The 23,166-nt window shown below is 37.7% G+C and overlaps 4 protein-coding genes across 9 annotated transcripts; all 4 read right to left on the bottom strand.

Moving 5' to 3' along the window:
• Positions 1-129: 129 nt before the first annotated feature.
• LOC140781248 (uncharacterized) lies at positions 130-2,458 on the bottom strand. The gene is made up of 8 exons (XM_073127161.1): positions 2,039-2,458; positions 1,833-1,963; positions 1,670-1,747; positions 1,481-1,525; positions 1,339-1,383; positions 1,174-1,225; positions 729-825; positions 130-454 (listed from the first exon to the last, which is right to left on the bottom strand). The coding sequence occupies exons 1-8, from the start codon at positions 2,355-2,357 to the stop codon at positions 289-291; spliced, it is 933 nt and encodes a 310-aa protein (XP_072983262.1). The 5' UTR covers positions 2,358-2,458; the 3' UTR covers positions 130-288.
• A 771-nt stretch (positions 2,459-3,229) lies between these two features.
• Positions 3,230-5,865, bottom strand: LOC140781247 (probable protein phosphatase 2C 34). The gene is made up of 5 exons (XM_073127159.1): positions 5,214-5,865; positions 4,737-5,027; positions 4,202-4,319; positions 3,848-4,074; positions 3,230-3,475 (listed from the first exon to the last, which is right to left on the bottom strand). Exons 1-5 carry the CDS (start codon positions 5,454-5,456, stop codon positions 3,287-3,289), a joined length of 1,068 nt encoding a protein of 355 aa, XP_072983260.1. The 5' UTR covers positions 5,457-5,865; the 3' UTR covers positions 3,230-3,286.
• A 1,049-nt stretch (positions 5,866-6,914) lies between these two features.
• LOC140781249 (CST complex subunit TEN1) lies at positions 6,915-10,717 on the bottom strand. 6 transcript variants are annotated; one of them, XM_073127164.1, is made up of 5 exons: positions 10,345-10,624; positions 9,164-9,293; positions 8,297-8,450; positions 8,077-8,219; positions 6,915-7,047 (listed from the first exon to the last, which is right to left on the bottom strand). In XM_073127164.1, the coding sequence occupies exons 2-4, from the start codon at positions 9,265-9,267 to the stop codon at positions 8,097-8,099; spliced, it is 381 nt and encodes a 126-aa protein (XP_072983265.1). In that variant the 5' UTR covers positions 9,268-9,293; positions 10,345-10,624; the 3' UTR covers positions 6,915-7,047; positions 8,077-8,096. The 6 variants fall into 6 exon arrangements, with proteins under 6 accessions (XP_072983265.1, XP_072983264.1, XP_072983263.1 ...); XM_073127163.1 differs by lacking the exon at positions 6,915-7,047 and adding an exon at positions 7,728-7,852; XM_073127162.1 differs by lacking the exon at positions 6,915-7,047 and having other exon boundaries at positions 7,894-8,219; positions 10,345-10,717.
• A 189-nt stretch (positions 10,718-10,906) lies between these two features.
• LOC140782919 (phospholipase D zeta 1-like) lies at positions 10,907-22,816 on the bottom strand. Its single transcript, XM_073129799.1, is given in 21 exon segments — positions 10,907-11,443; positions 11,544-11,605; positions 11,987-12,052; positions 12,735-12,866; positions 14,500-14,601; positions 14,712-14,909; positions 14,985-15,121; positions 15,124-15,130; positions 15,912-16,022; positions 16,411-16,926; positions 17,002-17,158; positions 17,271-17,420; positions 17,540-17,679; positions 18,173-18,289; positions 18,379-18,621; positions 19,138-19,311; positions 19,799-19,966; positions 20,392-20,533; positions 21,122-21,240; positions 21,817-21,918; positions 22,473-22,816. Coding segments are annotated over 21 exon segments (3,285 nt in total). The 5' UTR covers positions 22,683-22,816; the 3' UTR covers positions 10,907-11,211.
• Positions 22,817-23,166: the final 350 nt, after the last annotated feature.

Below are 23,166 nucleotides of genomic sequence, written 5' to 3'. Positions count from 1 at the left end.
AATATGTAGGACATTATTTCCAGGTGATATGTAACCATTCAACTTCCAAAATACAAACGTAGAATCTGAGTAGCAAAAAGAAAACGAGAGCTGCTGATACATGCAAGTCATGCATCAAAGCACCACAAATTTGCAAATCCCATTCATAAGATGATTGCACGAGAATACAGTTTTCCTTCAGATTCACGTGAATATAATGAGAGTCGATTTGTGGAGTTATTTATACAAAACCAAGTGCAGTTCCAAAAGTAGTGCATTTTCAATCCCATCCATTTTAAAGCTGTCAAATTACCCTCCATAACGGCTCTTGAGCGAGTCTGGAGGCTCTTCCTCCATGATGCCTGATCCAGCTGAGGCCAAGTATTCACGAATAGTTGTTCTACGATCACTGATGAAGGTGTGATCTAAGAAGTTATCATAAGCTAGGTTCCCAAGATTTTTTGCTGCCAAAACACTGCAGAACTACGTTAGGCGTAACTACATGAAAACAAAAGCAATATGCAAATTCGTCTTAACAAACTACCATTGTAACTTGACATATAACTATCAATAATGGTTGGAATGGAAAATATTATGTATCTTTCAGATTTATGTAAAAAAATTTCATCAGACATATAGTTATCAAGATGCAGTTAGTGATTGGAGAATTACATACAACATTCTAATGGATTTCTGACTGATGATTGTAATAAAATTTAACGTAAATGACTGAATATTGCTACACTTACCAATGTCTAAGATATATGCGACATGGTAGAATATCATCTCGCCATATCTTATGGATGTTGTATCGTCCATAATTCTGGAAAAATATTTCCTTGCTACCTGCAGAAGATGATGTAGGATCACTAAAAAGATCTGCAGAAATAAATTGAACTCTCAATTCCAACATGCAACACAAGGAGAAAATCCTGGCCTATCGGAAATAACAATTTCATTTGGATACAACAAATAGAGGAGTGAAACAAAATTTCACAACGCTCTCTAACCTAGTGTTGTTCCAATAGTGAATCTATCCAATCTGCTCATGTCTGAATATGGTCATAAAAGCACAATCAAATAAAAATGCATCAAAATGTCCAGAAGATCAGGTTGATTTCTTCATGCAATGTGAATTCTTCATGCTATACTAAATGAACGATTATAGAATCCAAAAATAAGCTTCAATTTTACCTTGGCATCTCACTTGAAAATACTCTTCATCAGTATATCTAGCACACACCACCTGAACAAGTTCCCAAGAGGTACAATCTGTTACCATAACTACTAAACCACAGAAAAAAAAAATTAGAACCAACAAAAGCTGCAATGCTACACCCAGCAAGAACAAGCACTTACTGCTGGATTTGGAAAAGGAGATCCATCAAGTTCTTCAGGAATTACCTGCAAGTTAAGACATGCATATATACAAATGCAAAGAAGTAAGATACAAGCAAAATTAGCGCACATCAGAGCAACAAAGTAAAGCTCAGACACTCACAGCTAGAAACCTGAACTCGTTCTCCCTCTCAATAAATGAAGGAACCTGTACGATTCAACCATCAACCTAAGTCAAAAATGAAACCTTTACAACTTTTATCTGAGATCACAATCCAAACGCTGAAGCAATATAGAAAGTTGCAATCTTTGCCGCTAAATCCTCATACCCTAACCAAAACAACAGCTATACCTCTTCTTTCTTGATCTCAAACACGGTCACCAAAAGATATCCCCCTTCGCAGGGCTCCACGCTCAAGCTCGACACCTCCTGAAAACTTCCCAAGTCGCGAATGAGTTCCATCATTCCCAAAATAATTCAAATGCAGAGACCTAATAATGGATTCGAATCGAACCCCGGTTTCCTCGTTGGCGATCCCCCGGTCAAAGAAGATTGGGGCAACATGTGCAAATACGCGGCGGAACCCGCGCAATACTCCGACCCTAAAGTTCTTGAGATCAGGAAACGTGCTCCTCGAGCTCTTTTCTGGAACCAAAAGAGATCCGCTAATGGAGTTAAGGTTTCAGTTTTGAGGAGAAGAAGGTGAAGCAGTAACCTTACCGGATAGGAGCGAGCCGAAGCCGCAGATGGATATATAGCCGTCGGGTGACGCGACGGCCTCGAAGTCGACGGCGGTGTCCAGCTCGGTGAGGTCACCGCGGGGAGAGGTGGAGTTCGGAAGTGCCATCAGGAGATGGGAGTGATGACGGCGGAGAGGGGGAGGTGAGTATACCGGCCGTGATCGGATGGCACGGGAGGAAGGGAGAGGATCGTTGGAGCGAGGAGGGAGGAAGGATGAGGGAGTTGGGTGAGCGTTGGATCTTGATCGGACGGTCGTTGATGAGGTGATGTAGGATTTGGAGGAGTAATTGGCTTGCATTGGTGATTGGTGGGTGGAGATGGGAAAGAAGTGGCGTGGGATTTGTGGAAATTGGCATTTTAAGGCCAGGCTAAAGTGGGCTTAGTTGGGCCTAAGCCCAGATTTATCGAACATTAATTAGTAAATATGCTAAGCCTAATAATAGCCCAAATGATCAACTAATAAAACCCTTGAGCATTATTTTATAGCACTTTTCAGCTTGTTTGGTTTTTGTTCTTCTATTTGTATGTTAATAGCATGGATCTGAGCGCAGTACCCGAGCCGGGGATTACGTGGTCTGGGTTAACGCAGCTTGGCGGTGTTGGCATACTGGTTGCCCGTCACCCAAACAAGCATATCCTGGGAAAAACGCTATTCTTAGAGCAATGCTCCAACGCCATTCATGGCGAGGCGTTAGCAGTATTGGCCGGCATTGGCATTGCTTCCACATGCTGCCCGGACAAAACCTATTGGATTTTCAATGACTCAGCCAAAGTAGTTAAGGCCATCAATGATGATCATGAAGATATCCATTGGTCTATTAGACCAATCATATGGAAATGCTCGAGGTGAATCTCTTTGCATCCTTCTCATAGGGTGTGCTATACTAGTAGGGTCAACAACATGAAGGTCCACTTGCTAGCCAACCTAGCAATTCAGAATTGTATGACAAAGGAGTGGACTGTTCCGCCCTTTGGCCCCGCGGTTGTTTGAATGAAATTTGGAATTTGAACTTAAAAAGAAAAAGGGACATTCTACTTGTAATCTCATTTTTAGGTAGTGGATAGATTGATAAAAGTACTTTCTCAAATCTCAGTTTTCAAGGCTTCAGCTCAAATCAACATACAAGCAGTGAAAGATCCAAAAAGTGAATACTGATGAGAAGGAAACAATTAGCAATTTAAGAATTTATTGATGTTATAATCGGGTTTTGGATTGTTGATGAGAGTTCAACATGATAAGGGTGAGAAGGAATGAAAGAAGAGACATATTGCAGAGCAATCATCAACTGCTATGCCCTTCCTTTTGCGCTTCCATGCACGAACAGCGCACTCCACAAGCCGTTTTGCAGACTTCTCTTTTTCCTTGGTTGATGAAACAATTTGCACTGCTTCTTCGTTTGAAATCACATCCCATACCTGAAAAAAAGAAGAGTAGAGATGGCATATAGCAAGATAAAATTCTATAGAAGTACAACTATTTGTATCAACTCTTCATAAATTTCACTGAAATGGATAGCCAACTGTTTTGGTATAGAGGGACAACTGAAAGTCTGAAACAGTTCAGAGATACTAGGCTGCAAATGATTTCATTCTGGGTGAATGTAAAGATGTTTCGAGTTTTGCAACCCGCCCCCCCCCCCCCAAAAAAAAAAATCACGTCTTCTTCTTTCAATAAAAAAGTTTTCAATCAAGTAAAAGTAACAAATAAAGCCCTAAGCTAGATCCTGAAGAAAAGACTGAAGGATAACAGACATAGCATCATATGAGTTTAGGTCAATTTGCACATACCCCATCGGTTGCAAGAATGACGAACTGATCTTTATTGTTGTTAATTCTCCTTTGAGTCACTTCAGGCACAGATATAAGTCCATGATCCTTGACGCAATAATCTCCAAATGCTCTTGACATTGCCAATCCTGGTGTCTCCTTGTTTGGCAACCATAACCTATGTACGCCAGGTTCATCGCTCAAACAGAATACACGCCCATTGCATTGCGTTATGCGCTCTGCCTCCTCTGAGATCAGCAAGTAGGGGTATCACAACCATGATGGTGTAACTTTGCTATTCTAGATGTGCCTAAAGAATTCATGTCATTGATCATTCTTCATATGCATTGGAAATATGTAAAGCTGCAGACTCACGTGGCAAATTTGGTTTACAGTCAACAGTAAGCTGGACAGGGACTAAGTTCCCATTGTGAGAAATGGTAGCCAAGACCGCACGAGAGTCGCCAACATTTGCAATTACTATTAGGTCATCCTAAGACAAATCAACAGTTAACATATGAGTTTAATTACATTTGAAGTATATAAAATAGCAAGCTATCACATTGATATTGCTCTTTGACTAGAATTACTACAACTTCAAGTACAACAACTGACAAGGGCATACTTCAATTCCTAATTGCTTTCTGTTCTTTTTCAAACACTGCAGTTTAGAATCTAGAATCCATTCATGATTATGCATGGGAATTTTATGATAAAAACTCTACGAACTCCATTCAGGAGAAATTGCTTTTAAATAGAAACTAGCACAGTAATTTCTGAAAAGAGCTATTAGAATGATATTAGACGAGGCGATGCCATTTTACCCGTTAATTTAGTAGTGTATCTCCCTTTGCAAAAGAAGTTTAGATCAACTAGATAGTTTCATGATCATCCAACAAAAGAAAATTACTTGTTTGACAACTGACAGTGCAGTGGTGCCACTGTAAAAGGCATCGATCCCTCGGTGCTGCTCGAGCTCCTTATCGACTGTTGCACAAGTTATTACATACGATTGCTTCCATATGTCAAATGGGCAAAATTTTTCATCAGCTACCGCTGAAGCCAGAGCAAGAGTCTCTTGCCAATTGCAAAGCAGAGATGGAGGAAGGGTCTCTCTGACCATTTTCGCAACATAGTGGCCCCAAGGACCATGGCCATCAAATATTCCACAGTAGACCATGTCTTCTTGGCATCCAAATTCCTACAAACCAAAAGGAGTTCAGAAACCTTTTAAAAATATTTATCTATAATTAAATTATACAGAAATCATAGCTCCAAAATGCACATCAGGCACCAATTCTTTCAACTATACTCAGAACGAGATCATTCTTATCATGAGAAGCAACTAAACATCAATTATAAGATCCTATTGGAGCAGAACTGGTACCTCCCAGACAATAGAGCAATCCTGATTCGAACCCTTCTCCCCTCGCTGCGAGAACACCGAAGCGAAGCACATCGACCTCTCGCACCTCATCGTGCCCGAAGACCTCAAAATCGTCTCCTTCTTCTTCGCCTCCCTCGCGAACTCATCTGCCACCTCCCTTCCCCCTTCCTTTGCCTTAACCTTCCCCTTTCCAGTATAAATAGACTTCGCCAATCCATTCAGAAACGACGAGAACTGCCGCATTAGGCCCGAACCGAGAACCCAATCACGACCCAACAAGAGGAACTAGCTTGCTAAGCCAGCAGCATAGCTTCTATCTCCCCAGATGGAGGTTTGGGTCGAGAAAAAGAGGAGCTTTCGGTGTAAAGGAGCAAGTTTTGGATTGGATTGAAGGAATTGTGAAGAAGAGGCTTGAAGGAATGCTAAATTTGGCGAAAGAAATCATGGCTACCATGAGAGAGAGAGCAGCTTGTGCCGCGGTTTAAAGGGATGACTACTCTCAATTGCTTGCACTCCATTTCTAGTGCTCTCTGCGAGTCTTATCTCCTAGGTACTCTTTTTTTCTTTTCTTTTTCTTTTTTGGGTTGAGAAAACCGTGAAGTACTCTATTCCACCTTTCTATACTTTGTTCGTACTCGTGCCGCTGGTGTACGGGATCATTTGGTAGTTTATTACGGTTATATCCCGTGAACAGTTGATGGAGGCGGGAAGAATGGAGGGCATTCTGGGGATTTCCACGTGTCGCTTGGATGCAGGTCCCCATCATTTGATCGTGCGGTCCCAATCGCATGCAACTCAACGGTTGGCTGGAGACACTCGGATTAGTTATTAGAGCTCCTCTTGTGCTTTGATTTGTTTTGGTAGGTGTAATTTTAATTTGTTATTTGATTGTTATCCTTAAACCACCTAATTTTTAGTGTTAATTTTGTCTTTGATGGGTTCTGGAACTTAATTATTGCGTTAATATCATAGTTTTATGTAATTATTGGTTAGAAACCCAACCTAACAAGTAACAACTCCATCTATATTTTTATGCCCGAGTCTCCAATGAGGTGGCTAATATTCTTATGCTGGATCTTCTTGACCTTTTCATCCCAAAATACTATTGAGGATAGAGAAATATAACCTATTTATATATATCTTGAATTGTGGTCCTGATAGATTAGAAAACTAAAAGGCCATTTTTATATGAATGAATAGTCTCTATTCAATCAGGGTCTTAGATTATAATAAATAACATATTAAGTCATGGGGGAGATGTATTTGATAGTATTCAGATACAAATCAAATGGAAATTTAACTGACAATTCTGATAGTAGCTTTGAAGTATTTTAGGTAGCCTCTTATATATAAAATAATATGCAGAACTTCATATATGTTATCCACGCAATATATTATATTACCTTACTTTGAAACAAAACCTTCATTATCTGTTTACTTTACTGCATATTTTAATTTCCTCTTCTTCCATTGAGCCTTTATTTAATCAGTTTGAATGTTGCGTATTGATTTTTCTGATGACAATGACGAAGTCCAAGAACATGTTTGATGTCCTTATCATGGTGGTGTCCGAAAGGGAATGATTCACCTATTTGTTAAGAGAGATACACATACCCATCAGCACCTAAAATGACATGCACTCATGGCTACCAATCTAATAATAAGACTTTACCAAAAGGAAAAGGAAAGATGGCACTCATGGCTAGGAATCAATGGCAGATTTCTAACTACTCTAAGGTTGAATAGCCCATTATAGGCAATAGAGAAGTGTCTCCAAAGTCATGTGGTAGATGAATGCATGCACACGACATTGTGACTCAGAAAGATAACAGCCCTGCAGGACAATAAAAAAAGTTGTCATTTAAATTTAATTCTAAGTAGGTAACTAGTTTTGTCTGTACAATCAAAAAGTTTGTCGTTCAAATTTAATTCTAAGTAGGTAACTAGTTTTGTCTGAACATATAGAAAGATAGGTTTGAATCAATCCGATGTTATCAAGGATTTCTCATTTGACCTCTTTGCTCGAAGAATGGCTTCCAAAAAACTAAAAAGTACTTTATGAAGGAATTTTACACTAACTGTAAAAGAAGGAAGGAAGGAAAGAAAGAAAGAAAGGAAGAAATTAGAAGTTGAAAGAATAAAATTACTCAGTGGGAGATACGTCCAAATGATAAGTTGGGCACCAGAAAACTTTATCCTAAGTGGACTTCCACCAGATCCCACAATATCCATCCACACCTCCACTATGCATCCACTTTGTCATGTCAGATCTTTGATTCAAAGAGATGAATAGATTCACATCCAAGAGAATACAAATTTAAACACGGGCACAAATTTGGATGTTTCAAGAGGACAAGATTCACATGGCTGACCTGCACCTTGAAAAAAAGGAGAAATGGACGGTGCACGAGAGAGTGGTGAGTCATCTCATTTTCACCTCAGTGGTGGGCAAGAGTGTGATCCAATTCCCTTGAAGGGAATCCAAGAAAGTGCTCAGAAATTAACCACCATTGTCCTTGTCTTGTGTACAAGGACATCCAAGTATGGGCATATCCAAGCATCACATAGTAGTAGTATCATGACCCCATGTTTTCGCAATATCTTCCACCACTTTTGTGTCTATGAATTGTGACAGATACCTAAAGATTTTTTTTTTCCTTCAGAACAAGCAATAACACTATTAACAACAAAAAATAGTGGAGTCTACTATAGTATTACAAGCAAAGGATTATGAGTAGGATAGCTGTTTCATAAGGCACAAGATTTTCATTCTGATCAGGTGGACATAGTGAAAAATATTGACATCATTTCTACTACTTGTGTTGGAATTTAGCCATCAAATAGCAAAACTTTATATTGATACCTCTGACACAGAGGAGTAGATCAAGTTCTTCTTCTGGAACTCAAGAGCTCGGATTCAAATTGCCGACGAAGCTGTAGAGATTGCTTGTAGAGGTTGAGGTCCATTCCATCCACATTTCTCCCCACACGTGCCTGCAAGGTTGCCTGAGGGACCAAAATAGAAAATTAGTACCAAATTTGAGAGAGAAAGGGGCTTAAGTGAATGATGATTTATGACTAACATGGTTATCTGGTTGAATAAGGAGTTCCCCAATGAACTGATAGATGGAGCCAAGACGGAAACCTTTGTCCCTTAAGTGGTGCGTATCAATCATGAGGCTCGCACCACCATCAGTGATAACAGCAATGGCAGTATCCACACTATATGATTGAAGCCTGAAAATCATCAAGCATCATCCAAGTGTGCTTCAGATCACAAGAAACACCAAATAAACTTATATGAAGCTATTCCCACTTAACCGACTTGTTTGCATATTTATATATCGAATAGGAATAAGCATGTCAGTTACAACTGCTTTGTTCATTACTCATGCTTCACATTTAGACATCAAGACAATAATGAGAGGTAATATTCAGGAACGGTTTAGTAACAACGTGAAGAACATTTTCCATATTGTAGATTATTGTTATCATTCCCTTTCTAGGGAAACGGGAACCAAACTAAAGGTCTTGTTTTACAGCTCAGTGTCATTAAAGAGAGATGTTTTGATCTTCAAGATCATATATTAATGCAGTCTTCTAATAGAGTATGAAATTTACATGAACAATAAATAATTGATTGCATATAAATACAAATTTTCTACCAACAAGAAAAATTAAGAATAACATTTGAAAGCTTTGCATTTGCTGTTTGAGACAAAAGCATAGATTCATCAAATAGCATCAACCAGCAGAACTAGAAGACAACTACCTGCTGTATACTCAACACTGATACTGGAGGTCCAGGTGAGCTGAAAAGATCAAAATTTTCTAACTAGTATTGTTCATGATTTCTTCCAAGGTTAACATACAGAACTATGACAGTAAATTTCACGCTCGGATGCATCAAAGATTTGAGGTCATCCTATTAAAGGTTAGTTGTCACTTACTTTCCAGCAACTCGAAGAGATGCACCTTGCTTAAACATTGGAGATGAGGATAACTCCTTGAGACTGACAGGTATGCCAGGTTTTATTTCAGATGATGAGGCCATGAAACTGCCAACAGAAGATGGCAGACCTGATTACAGATAACAAGTCAAAGTTTATTTATATGCAGTTAGCAAATAAGATCTAACAGTACGTATAGAAGGAAGAATGTAGTAAAAGGATGAATCAAAATTGCAGTTTTAGGAGAGGACATATTCTTATAAAAAAATTCCATTGTGTTCCTGTCTAGCCAACTCAAAGAATGCCCAGAAAAGCTTACCTTTTCCATTGAACACAGAAAACCTTTTGTGTTTTAACAATTAATCTATTATCTAAAGTCATATCTGTTATATTAGATGTGCATTCAACTATACATAACTCAATGGCACACTAAAGTTGTGTGCACCATCTAATTCCTCAATGCTCTGGCCCCTTCAAGTTGTTGACCTTTTCGTCCGGTAAAGCTTCCCCAACAAGTTTAGGAACTTGTCTACTGTGGTCCAGAATATACATAACATAGTAATTGAAGCCAAGCTGTAGATTGAGTTGATCAATACCACCACATGCATATTGTTTTGTACTATGCAATGCCACATCTTCAGTAGTTAGTTGGTTCTTTTATCCAAGTTAGTTAATATTCTTTATATTAATCATTATTTTGTAGTAAATGTGAAACATACTATAGATAGGTTATTTTATGTCATCTACTTCATTAGGTCAATTAGTTTCTTGTAATTTCAGATAATATGAGTAGATATGGTTGAGATGTCTCAGTCTTACAATAAGAAGAAATTGACTCGAAACTCTAGGTCAATCCTATGAGATAAAATCGTCCAGCTAACGTGTGGTAATCTACAAACACGGATAAACAAGAATGTTCGAACCAACTAAAGAATTCACGACACTCAGATTGCCAAATACTAATTAATAAAGTCTGCAATATAAGGGTCAGATGATGCTGATGCTAACCAGTGGCTAAATCAATTTGCCAAAATTTCAACCAGAACTTTAAACCCTAAACCCACATAACATAGAACAACAAAAAACGTTTATGAAGAATTAAAGTATATGTGTTTGGTCAAGAACAAAACATCATTCTACAACGAAAAGATGAATGTACCCTAAAATTTGAGATGGGTCACCTATAAATCGTCGCAGGAAATTTTAAATCGCTAAGGGGACATCTGCCCACATGATGGCTCAAACATTATGGATTTTTTTGTTTGCAGCAAATGATCGAACAAGTGGTGGGCGAACAGAAGACGGTAATGAAGGGAAGGAAGCCAAGCTTTTTAATGGTAACGAGGAAAGGGGTGGGTTCGGGCCGGCAGTGAGTGGAAGCAGAGGAGAGGGTTAGGTTTGCCGGGTCGGACGGAGGAGATGGCGACGGCGGCGTATCGAGCTATGTAACTACGGGAATACAAGGATTGGGTGTGGGGGAAGGTGGGGTTATGTTTTGAGACGCGTGCGAGCGGTCCGGTTTAATTTTTTCAAAATTAAAAATAAAAGCCTCTCAAGAAGAGTTGTTTGTACGAAATCTTATATAAATATACACCAAGTATTATCTTAAATGTATTTTTGCATCATTTTTTTTCGTTGTTGTGATTAATGGAACTTCTTTTCTAACAAAAAAAAAAACCAGCTAATTTCTTCTTAGGACAAAAAGAAAAGGAAAGGAAAAACGAACAGTTTATAGAGGTCAGCTAGATGACACCCGAAGAGGTTTACCAGTAGAACTTATAGGCATATGCAAGAATACAGATCAATGAATCATACAATGGAAACATGATTACAAGTACTAATTACAATTGATAAGGAATGAATGAATGAATCGAATCACTACTCGAGCTATCTAACTAAAAAATTCAATGTTGTCACACTAGCTGTTCTTGCAAAGGCCTGAACTCTCTTAAAGAATCACCACTCGAGCTATCCAATTTATGTACGGCCCTTGCAATATGTATAACTTTGATCAGTAGAAGGAAATTGCTCTAAGAATCAGGAGAGGTCTAGTGAAAAACTTGGGGAGCTACATAGAACTCGGTTTCGCCGAAAAATGGTCTCAGATTCTCCTGCTCCATGAACTCCAACGGAAAACAAACGACACGGCCTCTAAGTGATTGTAGTCTCTCCATTGGATCAGTGCCTTCGGCCTCCAACTTCTCAGGAGCGATCCCCAAGTCCATGGTCGTGTGCCCGATTTTATCCTTCCAGTAGGCAGTGCTTTGTCGAAGTGCATATCTGCTAATTCTCAACGTTGTTCAAAAGATGTATTTTCAACTTACGAGGAGCAGAATACAATTAGGAAAAGAAAGATGAAAATTTTGAATTCTCATGATACCTGGAGTGGATATGATCATTGGGAACACAAGAAAATACATCCTGATAGATCATCTTATTCATCTGCCAAAGGAAGGGATGGATGAAGTCATTCAGAGATGAGAAAAGAAAGAATCTTGTACCACAAAATATGAATTAAAGCATATTTAGAGAGATGTGTGGGGGGTGTCTGCGTGTATAGATTTTTGCAATTTTTTACTTGAAAGTTTCTTACAAGATCACAAGTTTATATTTAATTTGAAAGAAGCATAACGAAATTCTAGTATGTCAATAAGATAATTATATAAAAGAAACAACAAATATACTAGTAACAACTTCACAGTATGTTCTGCTAGACGCAAAAAGAAAATAGTAAAGAACCTTAAAAGTAACACAATAAAGTTACCCAGCTGCCTAACATGGAGGAAGCTAAAAAAAAGTTGCTTACTGATCCATTCATCTCACCTTAGAATTGGCGATCCAAATCTCCTTGTATGTAGCATCATCAACAGGATCTGTTATCAGACTGATCTGCAGAGATTGCAAGAAACTCATTTATTAATTAATAAGGGTTCACTAAATACCTCTTATACCCTAGATTCCCATTTTAATAGGAGTTAAACTCATTTTGCAGAAAGTAACATAATCAACAGCTGCCGAGTTATCTAACTACTAAATAAAAGCTTTAGTCTTCTAAATTTAAGAAAAGAGATGTATTGCTTGTTGATTGTTCATAGCCTAATTCTCAAAGTCCCATATAAAGGTTCAGATTGGAATTGTGGCATAAAAAGGTTGCACAAAATATATGAAATTAAAAAGAATAAGTTAGAAAAAAGCAGCAGGAGTAGAAAAAGGAAACAGATTGCACATGTGAAAATGGGTACGCTGTCTCAACACAGAACAACTCAGACAAGTACAAAAGCTTTCTAAGTGACCAGGAGAGATGCTATTCTAAAATAAACTAATAAAAGGACATTCTTGGTAAGTTGGCAGACTGGTTAAAAGAACTCAATTTTAAATTTATAAACAGAAGATACAGCAATGTCAATTGATACATAAAATGGCTTAGAAGGCAGTCGGGTGTGCAACTTGAATCTGTTATCTTACATGACCACACCCACAAAGACAACTATCATACAAGACCAAGGGCTAGGTATCAAATGACACCAAATTAAAAAAGGTGCTATTACAGAAAAGCTACATATATTCATACCTCTCCTGGACGAAGACCCAAGTGTTCAGACCATAGGGAGAGACGAAGGCTAAGAGAAAACTTTCCAGCTTTCCAAGGCCTTCCATTCATATGTGAAGTCACAAATTCCTTGTCTTCAATAAGTACACCAATCTGAGCACGCAGTAGGAGATAAAGATTATGAAAAGATGAAATAAACAAACCATAGAAGAGCAACGAAATAAAGGAAAAGGCTATAGTGCAATCTGCAAAAAAAATCAGTTTGTTTGCTTCAGATAATACGATTAAAAAAATCTAGGAAACAAATTAAAACCAGCAATTTATGAAAGCTATTCCTGACCATTATCTTCCATGACATCTTAGATGTTAATAATTAATGTACTGTTATGTTTTCCCCTTTCATCTTTTAAGGGAACTGCAGTAAAATGTGCATTTAACTGGAATTTAAAAGGTGATTGGTACACTAAACCATGTGGGGAACCATTCTTTTGTCATACAAAAGAAAAGAATGCAATTGAAGAATATAAAGGAAATCTGAACTTTCTCGTGAGCTACAAAAGAATCTCTCTGACATGCTTAATTCACTGTCCTGCAACGATGGGATTCCCATCCCAGAAAAGCCAATCTGCCTAAAGGGGTGAAAAATAAACTGGTACAACTCGGAAGATTAAGTAATTGGTTGGAGCATGGGTCAACTAATCTAACCTGAGACTAAGCAGGCCGAGTTTCACTTCATCAGTCCCTACCAGGCCACCAGATGTATTCCATTAGGCAGACAACCCTAATTTGTAGCTAAGTTTTAAGACCACAAATCAAGGACAGACAGAGGAGGGACCTAAGTTAAGTAAAATGGTCAGTTCAAAAAAAGAAACAAAAGAGTCTCACCAGAGAAGTCATTTAATGAAAGCCCTACTACTTTTTATATTACATCATAAAACTCCTTTCCCTTTTTCCTTCTTTTACTTTTCTCCTACTTTTGTTTGGTTGTTCTCATTTCACCAAAGGTCCGAGCGGCTCATTCATTCTTTGAAAAAGTCAATCATAGATAAATGCATGTTGAGGATCTTCAAACCGAACTAAACTGAACTCATTGCCACCTGTAGCTTCTCAAAATCAAAAACTGTAAACAGTAATTTACTAGGAAAATTGCACAATAGGGTCAAAAGAATATCTATTTTGTAACTGATTTCTAGAGTTATAATCTGACAAACTAAATTCTCTATCTTAAGGACATATTGCAAGACCTAAGCAATAGAGTAGGATGACCAACAAATTCCTAGTGCCATGCAGAAGGAAAAACAGGATGCCACATTCTAGGAACTGAGATAAATTGACTAGAGGCCAAGCCTTCGGGTAGCTTTACTATGCTCCCATGTGTTTTTCTGGGTTGCAATAAGGACAAAAAAGAACTTGTAAACAAATGTTCTTTAATATAGCAAAATATTACAATTGGACCAAAAGGAGACATAATTCATAGAACGGGAAAATCAATAAATAAACAAAAGGAACACATCCTCTAGTAAGCAAATATGCTGTGCATATAAGTGCCCCTTACAAGATGGATATCTGTATATGCTTGTGTTTTTCAATGTAAATATTAAGAATGTGTCAAGTGTTTCTTATATTTGACTTCCTTACAAGTAGAACAATTAGAAATGGTCTGAAAACACGTGCAGACCACATAGTTGAAGTATTCTATGCTAAGTAGTTACCATATTATTGTGCTGTTGAGGACGTCATTGTCTTAGAGAAAAAATAGAAGGTGAGTTGTATAACGAAACAATACCTCAGAGTCCCTCAATCCTAGCAAGCTTCTGTCATTTATATTAGCTGAACCAATCAATGCTATACGATCATCAACAATCATCAACTTGCTGTGCACATATATCTGGAGACATAATCCGTCAGTTAGCAAAAGATGGTGACATGGTAATATGGTATACCATGGTATATCAGAAAAGAGAAAAAGAAAAAAAAAAAAACTGAAATGGGCTTCACCTGATTGGTGACCAAAGGACCTCCATCATAAAGTCTACCATATGTTCGAAGACCATGGAAGGAGATATAATCATGTGCTTTAGGGCCCATTATTTCATAAAGCTTCTGTAGTATCGAATTTGGCCCTCTACAGATGGTTCGGTATTGCCAATGCATTATTGCTCTCACAGATGCAGCACCACCATCATCAATGCCTCCCTGCAGTAAAGGACGATTGAGTAAACAGCTACCTGGATACATGGTGCACCATGCAATACTGATAAAGCATACTACCTGAAACCCAGGTAAAAGGGGTATGACTATAATAACCCTGAAACACTTCTTCTCTTTTTCTGCTCTCATTATACGCCTGTAGAGTGAGTCTAATACACGGTTCTTTATTGTGTCATCCCCTGAAAGACCTGATATAAAAATTGATTCTGCAAAGTATGCAAGTGAGAAAGCAGCTGCTAATATATGTAAAGTAGACTTGTTACTTCCAATCATTAGTTAAACAATTTACGAATAGTAAGGTGCAAATATATTTGTCAATATATAGAAAGCATTAAAATATGGCAAGATTCACATCATATGACAAGAGGATTACTGTAGAAAATTCATTAGTCTGACAGTAAACTCATACAGCTCTCTATCACTATCTTATGTGCAAGACTGCCTTATGACATTTCCATCTCAATATTTCGTGCCTTACCCATCTTAGACAAATGATATATTTCCCCAAGTAACACATGAAAACATAGAGAATGAATCACAAGTATATAGGACATATGAGATCTTGAAATTTTGATAACCATGGAAAGTTCTCAAGGTTAAATATACTGAAAGTCTGAAATAATAAAATTGAGGCACCATCAGTGTGTGTGTGTGTGTGTGTGTGTGCAAACATGTCTTCTTTTTCTTTTTCTTTTTTTGCAAGCTTAATAACTTTAGCTTCTGTTTAAGTGGAGGAAATGGTTTGTCACTCCTGCCCATAAAAGAATGGACTAATAGGGGCAGTTATCAAATTCATGAAATAACAAGAGGATTTCTTGTTCTCGTCTCAGAATCATGGCGCAGTTTTGCAGAGCGAACCATATATGTCTTTCACCGCAAATCTAAATGCTCAACTAGGTTCATTCTAAAGAACAGGCTTCAAAAGTATTTCTGAAAATAGAGATGCTTAATGTATATACAACTAAACTTGGGAAAAGAAAATCATACCTCAATGTATATAAAGTGCTCTGATTTCTCAATAAGAGAGATATAAGCATTGTGAATGCTCTCTTCTGTTTGACTTGTCCCAGCAGACCATTGACCGACGCTCCTAATAACCTACATTAGAAAGGTAAGTACTACATAAATAAGATTAAAAGAATGTAACAAGTCAGAAGCTACTTACATTATGCACCTTTGACATCTCTTAAAGTTATTCCAGAACTTAACATGATGCATGGTATATTCAAATTGAAAACACTAGTATTAGAGAAAACATGTTTTAACCCCTATATGCAAGCTACAACCATAAGCAATAGAAGGCCAAAGTAACATTGCACAACATTTTAACTTCTTTTACTTTCAGTGCAAAATTAATGTGAAGAGAAAACTAAATACCCAAAAAGACAAGTCGATTTATCAGATAATCATAAACCCTAAATTGATCAAGAAAAGACCTTGTACATAAATCACACTAATCTTCCATTGAAAAGAAGAGTAAACTAACCTGACAATGACATGGTGTCCTGGGACCAACCTGTCCAAATTCATCTGCCGAGAAAACTTGATCACCTCGCTCTTGTGTCTCCCACCAATCTTTATCTGGCTCTTGTTGTGAGGTCACATCAAAATGTGCTTCCCTTGAAGGCGGTGGTGAACCAAGATCATCCACGAAAGCATTCATCTGTAAATCTTGAATTGCATGCTCAACTTTTGTCTTCCGGAAAGATTTGTGCTGATTCCAACCGCTCCTATTTGGCTGATCTGAAGGACCATGATTCGTGTCTAACCCATTTACCTCTATATTTCTGCTGGGTAAGGTTAGTCGATCAGGCTCTTGAGGTAAAAGCAATGGGATGTCTTGGCATGAGGAACGAGAGGCAAAGGAGTCATTCTTAGGATCAGCATCTTGTTGCTTACTCTCTGAGCTCATTTCCTTGCTTTTTCCCATGTAATGTGGAATTACCATGTGCTGTTGAGGCATTAATAACGGAATCGCTTGCTCATTTGGAGCTTTATTTCTCTGGCAAAGACTAGATATTCAGGATCCAGAAGAAAGAAGTATTAAAACTAAATAGAAGTAGATAAATAACTAAACCTTTGCATAATTCCAGCGCTGAACAAAATGTCTTGCTACATCACGACAAGGTGGTCCCCAGAGAGCACATTGGACATCATGCCAGGGCATGCGTGGATATTTTGCACGGTCCAGCTTATCTTTCATGGTATCTTCCCAAGAATTTGGCTCAGATTCCCTAGGATACAGTTATGATCATAACTAGACTGATGTACAATATATGTCAAATCGAACTGATGTCAAATCCATGCCCCACTCTGACCTAGTCCTGAATATATACATAAAGTTACCTGGGATTGTAGTAGTCCTTTCCTGGCCAAATCAGAGGAGGTAAGTCACCAACTTTATGTTCCCAGTTGTCATAACGACCAAAACACAAATCAAGCCCACCGATATAGCATACTTGATTATCAATAATCACAATTTTCTCATGATGGGACCTTGGATGTAAGAAGAAAAAAAAAGCCTCAAGTTAAAATAAATAAATAAGTAAAATTTTAAAATATAGCAGTCAAGTGGACAAGTCAATCTTAGCATAGTGAATTAGTGACTCCCGTACCATAAATATACGCCTGTGGAGACATGATCAGGATAACGCAGAACTTTCACGTTCTCATGAATGTTGAGAAGTCTTCGCTTACTATAAACACTGTTTATTTTCAATGCAATAGCAACTTCTTTGTAAAGAAGGATGTAAATCTGCAATATTTCACAAGATGTTATTCCCAACTAAAGCAATAAACTGGCCATCTCCTTACTCTGAATTTACAATTAATATAACATTAATAAGCTAAAGAAAGAATGAACTAAAACTCCAAAAAAAAGAGAGGTGCATAAATATGTCATGATTAGTAATCGCATCATCTCACATATTCGAAAAATAAAAATCAACATAAGTCAGATATAATTATTTTATCCTATGCAAGTACGCGTAAGTAATATATACAAAGATGTCCAAGAAACACAGAACTTTTTGTATAGATAAATACACTTATCAAAATCATACCGCAAATAAAATGAGCAAATAAGGAACGGTTATTACTCATGACATGTATATGTATGTGTCCACGCAATTCACTTCTGAAAATTGCTGTATTTACTATTTAGTATTTATATAATAACCATATACCCGCAATAGACCAAAGCAGCAGATCAAACTGTACTAAGACCACCCCAAGTAAGCAGAAAATACCTGTACACCTTGCTTAGCCCTTGCCTCCAGCAGAGCATCAAGCCTAGAGGACCTATGAACATGAAAAGGACGTCTGAGATATAATTCTGGGCACAGCCACCAGTCAGTAATGAATATCTGCATTGAACTTTTTCTCTTTTCAGACTTCTGTAGTTTGATAAAAAAACCTGATTCTTCTTCTAGAATAAATAAAGGAGAAAACAGACCTCTGATTTGGCTTCTTCAATTGAAGAAGCCATTGCTTCAAATGCAGCTTGGCCATCAACAAACCACTGAACCAAACTTCCGTCTTCAATCAAACCTCTAGGAGGTGCAAAAGAACCATATCTGTGAGGATAACACCAGCCCTCTGGAGGTCGTAGCACAGCATCATTTATTGCAGCAACCCATTCTTTGACTTTAGCATTACTTCTCAGCCTTAACCTTATTGTCCGACTCCCAGAAGATAGCTTTTAAAATAAATAAAAACAAGAGAATAAGTTTGAGACAGCACTATCTCTAGGATCCCAAAAGAAAACTAAAATATGGTAGCTTTTCACTGGAAAAGTTTTAAGGTACATGCTGGAGTGGCAATGGAATATAGTTCTGTAGACTGCAAAACTAACCATGTAAAAGATTTACAAGATAAATGATGAAGAGAAATCTCTAGTGAAGTGACTATGGATCATGGTGGAGGAAAAAAATAGTAAGACTTAAGGTACACAAGATTCTATAAGAAAAGGTGGGACAGTAGCATATGCATGAAGAGCCACACAGTTCTATACGTTCCTAGGATCTTATGATAACTACTATCAAGGATTCCGTAGGCCTCTTGATTAGATGGACTACCTGTATGACCCAGATATTGTCTTAAATTAGCTGTTGTGTTATTGTACTAATGGAGTAAAAAAACAAAATCAGAATGAAAGGTATTGATGTCAAAATAAAACATGTCAACTTAGAAGAATAAAAATTCTTCAACATACCTGGAACCCAAAACGCAAAGGATTGCGTTCCTTTGTCTCCCTTGCTAGAAGAACACGGCCTTCTGTATTTCCATCTGAGGTTGGTAATACATCAAAAACAATTATATCTAGAAGGTTGGTATCAAGTGGATCTTGCAGTAAAGCCAAGAATCCTGGCTTCAATACTGCCCAGACCTGCAAAGGAGTATTCGACTAACTCGTCAGCCCAAATCTCAAGTGTCATCAAAACTGAGAAACATGAGTACATTAAATTGAGTATCAATTATATGTAACACATTAGTTATGATAACTCAGTGAAACCTATCAAATATGATGCCAGCTCGACCATCAACAATAGTTGCAATTAATTTGATAAAATGATCTCAAGAAAGCCTTTTATTAGAAGATATATAGCAAGGGAAATGCCAAATATGTATCTAACTCAACTACATCTAACTGTCAAATCCAATCTTTTCTTCATCATGCTTCTTATTTACTATAGTTGCATTTGCTACACTCAGTCCTGGCCTCCCGGGGATATACTTACTCCAAATTCTGCATATATAAGGCTTTTCTCGTTCTAGTTCAGAGATCAGAATTAAGAATTCCATCGGTAAAAAGAAACTGAGAACTTGTAGCTATAACTTGTATTATTCTATACTTTATCTGACAGAAAATGTACCTTCTGCCAGTTGCCATTACAACAACCGGACCAGCTACATGGACAACATCTTCTATCATCATCCATTTGAATTCTTGGCAAATGTCTCACTGTAACATAATCTTCTTTTAGCTTAGGCCCATACTCAGTCACGAATGATAGCCGTGAGACCTCCAAAAACTTGCAAACCTGCAGCTTATAGGAGTTGGTTTGGTCCAAAAGTTATAATCAAACTAGGTGAAAATTTCAACTGGGCATGTCACACCATTAAATTTATGATGTTCTCAATACCACAACTTTTCTCATTTGCAGCTTAAACAACAGATGGGAGTAAAGTATTGCCAATCAAATCATTGGGTGGAAGAAAGTAAGGTCCAACCATCATTTAGAATGTATAAAGAAGAAACATTGAGCCAAGCAAAGAGTACACATGCCCCACATTACACGAGAGAAAGGGCATGCATGTACTATAAGAGAAACTTTCTCTTAGAGAAAGGCTGGCTTAGTATGATTGCATCTTGCATAATTCCACCTTCCTTGGAGGTTATATTTCCCTAACAATTAAAGAGGAAACCTAATATAACATTGTCTGAGTTAAGCAGAAGACAACGTACCTCCTGAGAGTTTACAATATCCAAGTTACCCAAGAAGTGGCTTAAATACCCCTGCATAGCTATCTTTGCCCTGTCAGAAATGGACTGCTGCCTCCCAATTGCTGGTCGAATGACAGGCAATACAGCACTAGAAGGAACATTTCTGCAAAAGTAGTAAAACTTTTAACTCACTAAAAGCAAGTAGCAAGGATACTGATCAATAAGGATATAACTGTATCGTGGAAACTCTAATAGGTAATCATGCATATCCTAATAATTTTCATCACAATGTGACCAACTTGCCTCATTGCCTGCGTGAAAACCACATATAGTTTAACGATTCAATTACTCACAACTGTCTTCTAGGATGAGAAATACATATATGACATGGAAGTACAGGATGATGAAAAACTATTTCCTTATAGTTTAGTCACAGGAACAACATTTACAGTTTAGCTTAACAATACACCATTGTATATGTATATTAGCAGGTTGTTTGGATTTAATGACTATCTATGATACTTGTCTTCTGTATATGAGACAGTCTATTGAACAATCATACATCTATATCAGAAAAAAGTGTCAGGATATCAAGTTTGAATGGTACTTACCTATTTCTGTTTCACAATATAAAGAAACTAGGAAGAATCCTATAGAGCAGATGATGTGATCTTACCTGATATATCCAGTTTCACAATCTGAACCTAATCCTGGAAACATGCCAATATGATCAGGTTTGAACGGTTCTTACCTATTTCTAGTAGAGTTTTCATCATGTTGTGAAAGAATATGGTCATCCTCTGCTTCATCATCGTCTTGTATAATTTGAGTATGCTCTCCAAGCCCAAGGTTTTGAATCCATTCTTTTACCTTTAGTGCATGATATCAAACAAAAGAGAACTCATTAACTTACATACCAAGATAAAGCATTCCTACTCCTATGCCATACCAAATGCATAATCTATGTCCAGAAAAAAAAAATTAAATAGCAACTCAAAGGTGGTAAATGGCATTGAACCTACATGAGAAACAAGAAAAGAGACACGAGGGACCACAGCATGGCAAAAGGGAACAAAACATGGAATTCCTCAACATATTACATGAGATTCATATGACAAACGTTTGATGAACTTACTAAGAATAAAAAATATAACTTGGCACAAAAACAAAAAAAAAAAACGAGCTTGTAAAAATCTTGAAACAAAGCAAATATATATATTTATAATGGTTAACTTGAGATAAGATGAAATGTTGGAGACTGAAGCACGAAAAGATTAAATGGTGAAAAGAAAATTATGAATGAATTGACAGAGGCGAGTGAAGGCTGAAGAACTAATGTAGAAAACTGTGTCAGTACAAAACAGAGAAGAAAAGCTATGCTAAATAAGTGAAAATATTTAAAAATCCACTGCACAGAGTTTATAATATGACTGGGCAAAAGCAAACCTGCTCTTGTTTCTCATGAATTTCCTCAATAATTGCACGTTTCTTCAATGCAAAATGCAGATAGAGAACCTGCCGGGCTTTCTTCACTAAGCGCCACCTAAACTGATAAAAAAAATGGAATATTTAATCAAGGTAGGAATTGACGAACCTAAATTTAAGCAATACAACAGTCGATAAATGTGCACACATACACACATATGACAATAATAAGAATATAAGATGAAAATAACAAAAGAATATTCTTACTAATCTTATATACATTATGTGCTCTTCAACTCAGTAAGGTCTCTCATGTACTGAAAGTACTGTAAAGCATCAAAACCCAACTCAATACATCTTTCTGGGAAACCGAAGAAGGAAGAGAACCTCACTCTGCTAACACTAACTTCATATGTAAAGAGCTCAAGGTTGCCAAACTGGCTCCTAAAACCAGAACTCTAAACAGATTCGCCCGACATGCAAGAAACCAAATTTCTGTCAGAAATCCCACCCTAAATCTCAAAACTAACCCCTTCATCAAATTCCTCCCTAATTCACATAACCCTCTAAAATACCGCATCAAGATTCAGAATTTCTAACAAAACTCGAATGCCCAAACCATGAAAAAAGAAAACGCAAATTACACCGAATAAGACTCAAGAACCACCCTAAATCACCTGTTTGTACTGGAACTCGATGGTATAGGAGAAAGGCACGGGCGTGAAGTCGTTTGCGTCGGGCCTTGACACCGACAAGATGCTTGCGTTCGGCAATTCGTCAAAAATCCTCACCGGCTCAGACACCTGGAGCCCAAACGAGTTCGACGGCTCCGATGGCATCTTGGCATAGCGGTGGCCCCCTTCCCAGGTGAACTGCTCCGAGGACATGGAAGCAGATCAAATGAGCAATAAAGCCGTCTTTAATGAGCGATCTAAGCGCAAAATCGAGTGGAAGAGATTGGATTTGGGGAGAAAGATTGGTTTTTCAGTCTACCCGTTTTCTCTTCTTGGAATATGCCAGTGTGCGGATCTCCGGAGGCTATTTATAACAAAGAGAGGGGAGGCCGTTGGTGATTAGTTCCATTTGTGCTATGAGATGGGAATTCAATTGGATCTGGGGGGTAATTAGGGAAATGGGGCAAAAGACCATGCGGTGCTTTAGGTGTTATTAGAGAAATTATCTGGTACCCTTGATGAAAAATGTACGGTTAGTTTACAAGAATGCCCCTGTCAACTTTCACTGCTTCTTGGGGCCTCTCTCGGCTTCTGTCCCCCAGGAATATTCCTAATTTGGTGCTCAAATTCATTCTACGATACCATCCCGCTTCTTTAATAATATGGTAGGATGTGCACGTGGCAGCATCCTGGAGGT

Source organism: Typha latifolia, chromosome 2 (genome assembly GCF_019914945.1).
Source record: "Typha latifolia isolate L0001 chromosome 2, TyphaL0001v2, whole genome shotgun sequence".
Taxonomy (NCBI): Eukaryota; Viridiplantae; Streptophyta; class Magnoliopsida; order Poales; family Typhaceae; genus Typha; species Typha latifolia.
This window is presented reverse-complemented; position numbering and strand designations above follow the sequence as displayed.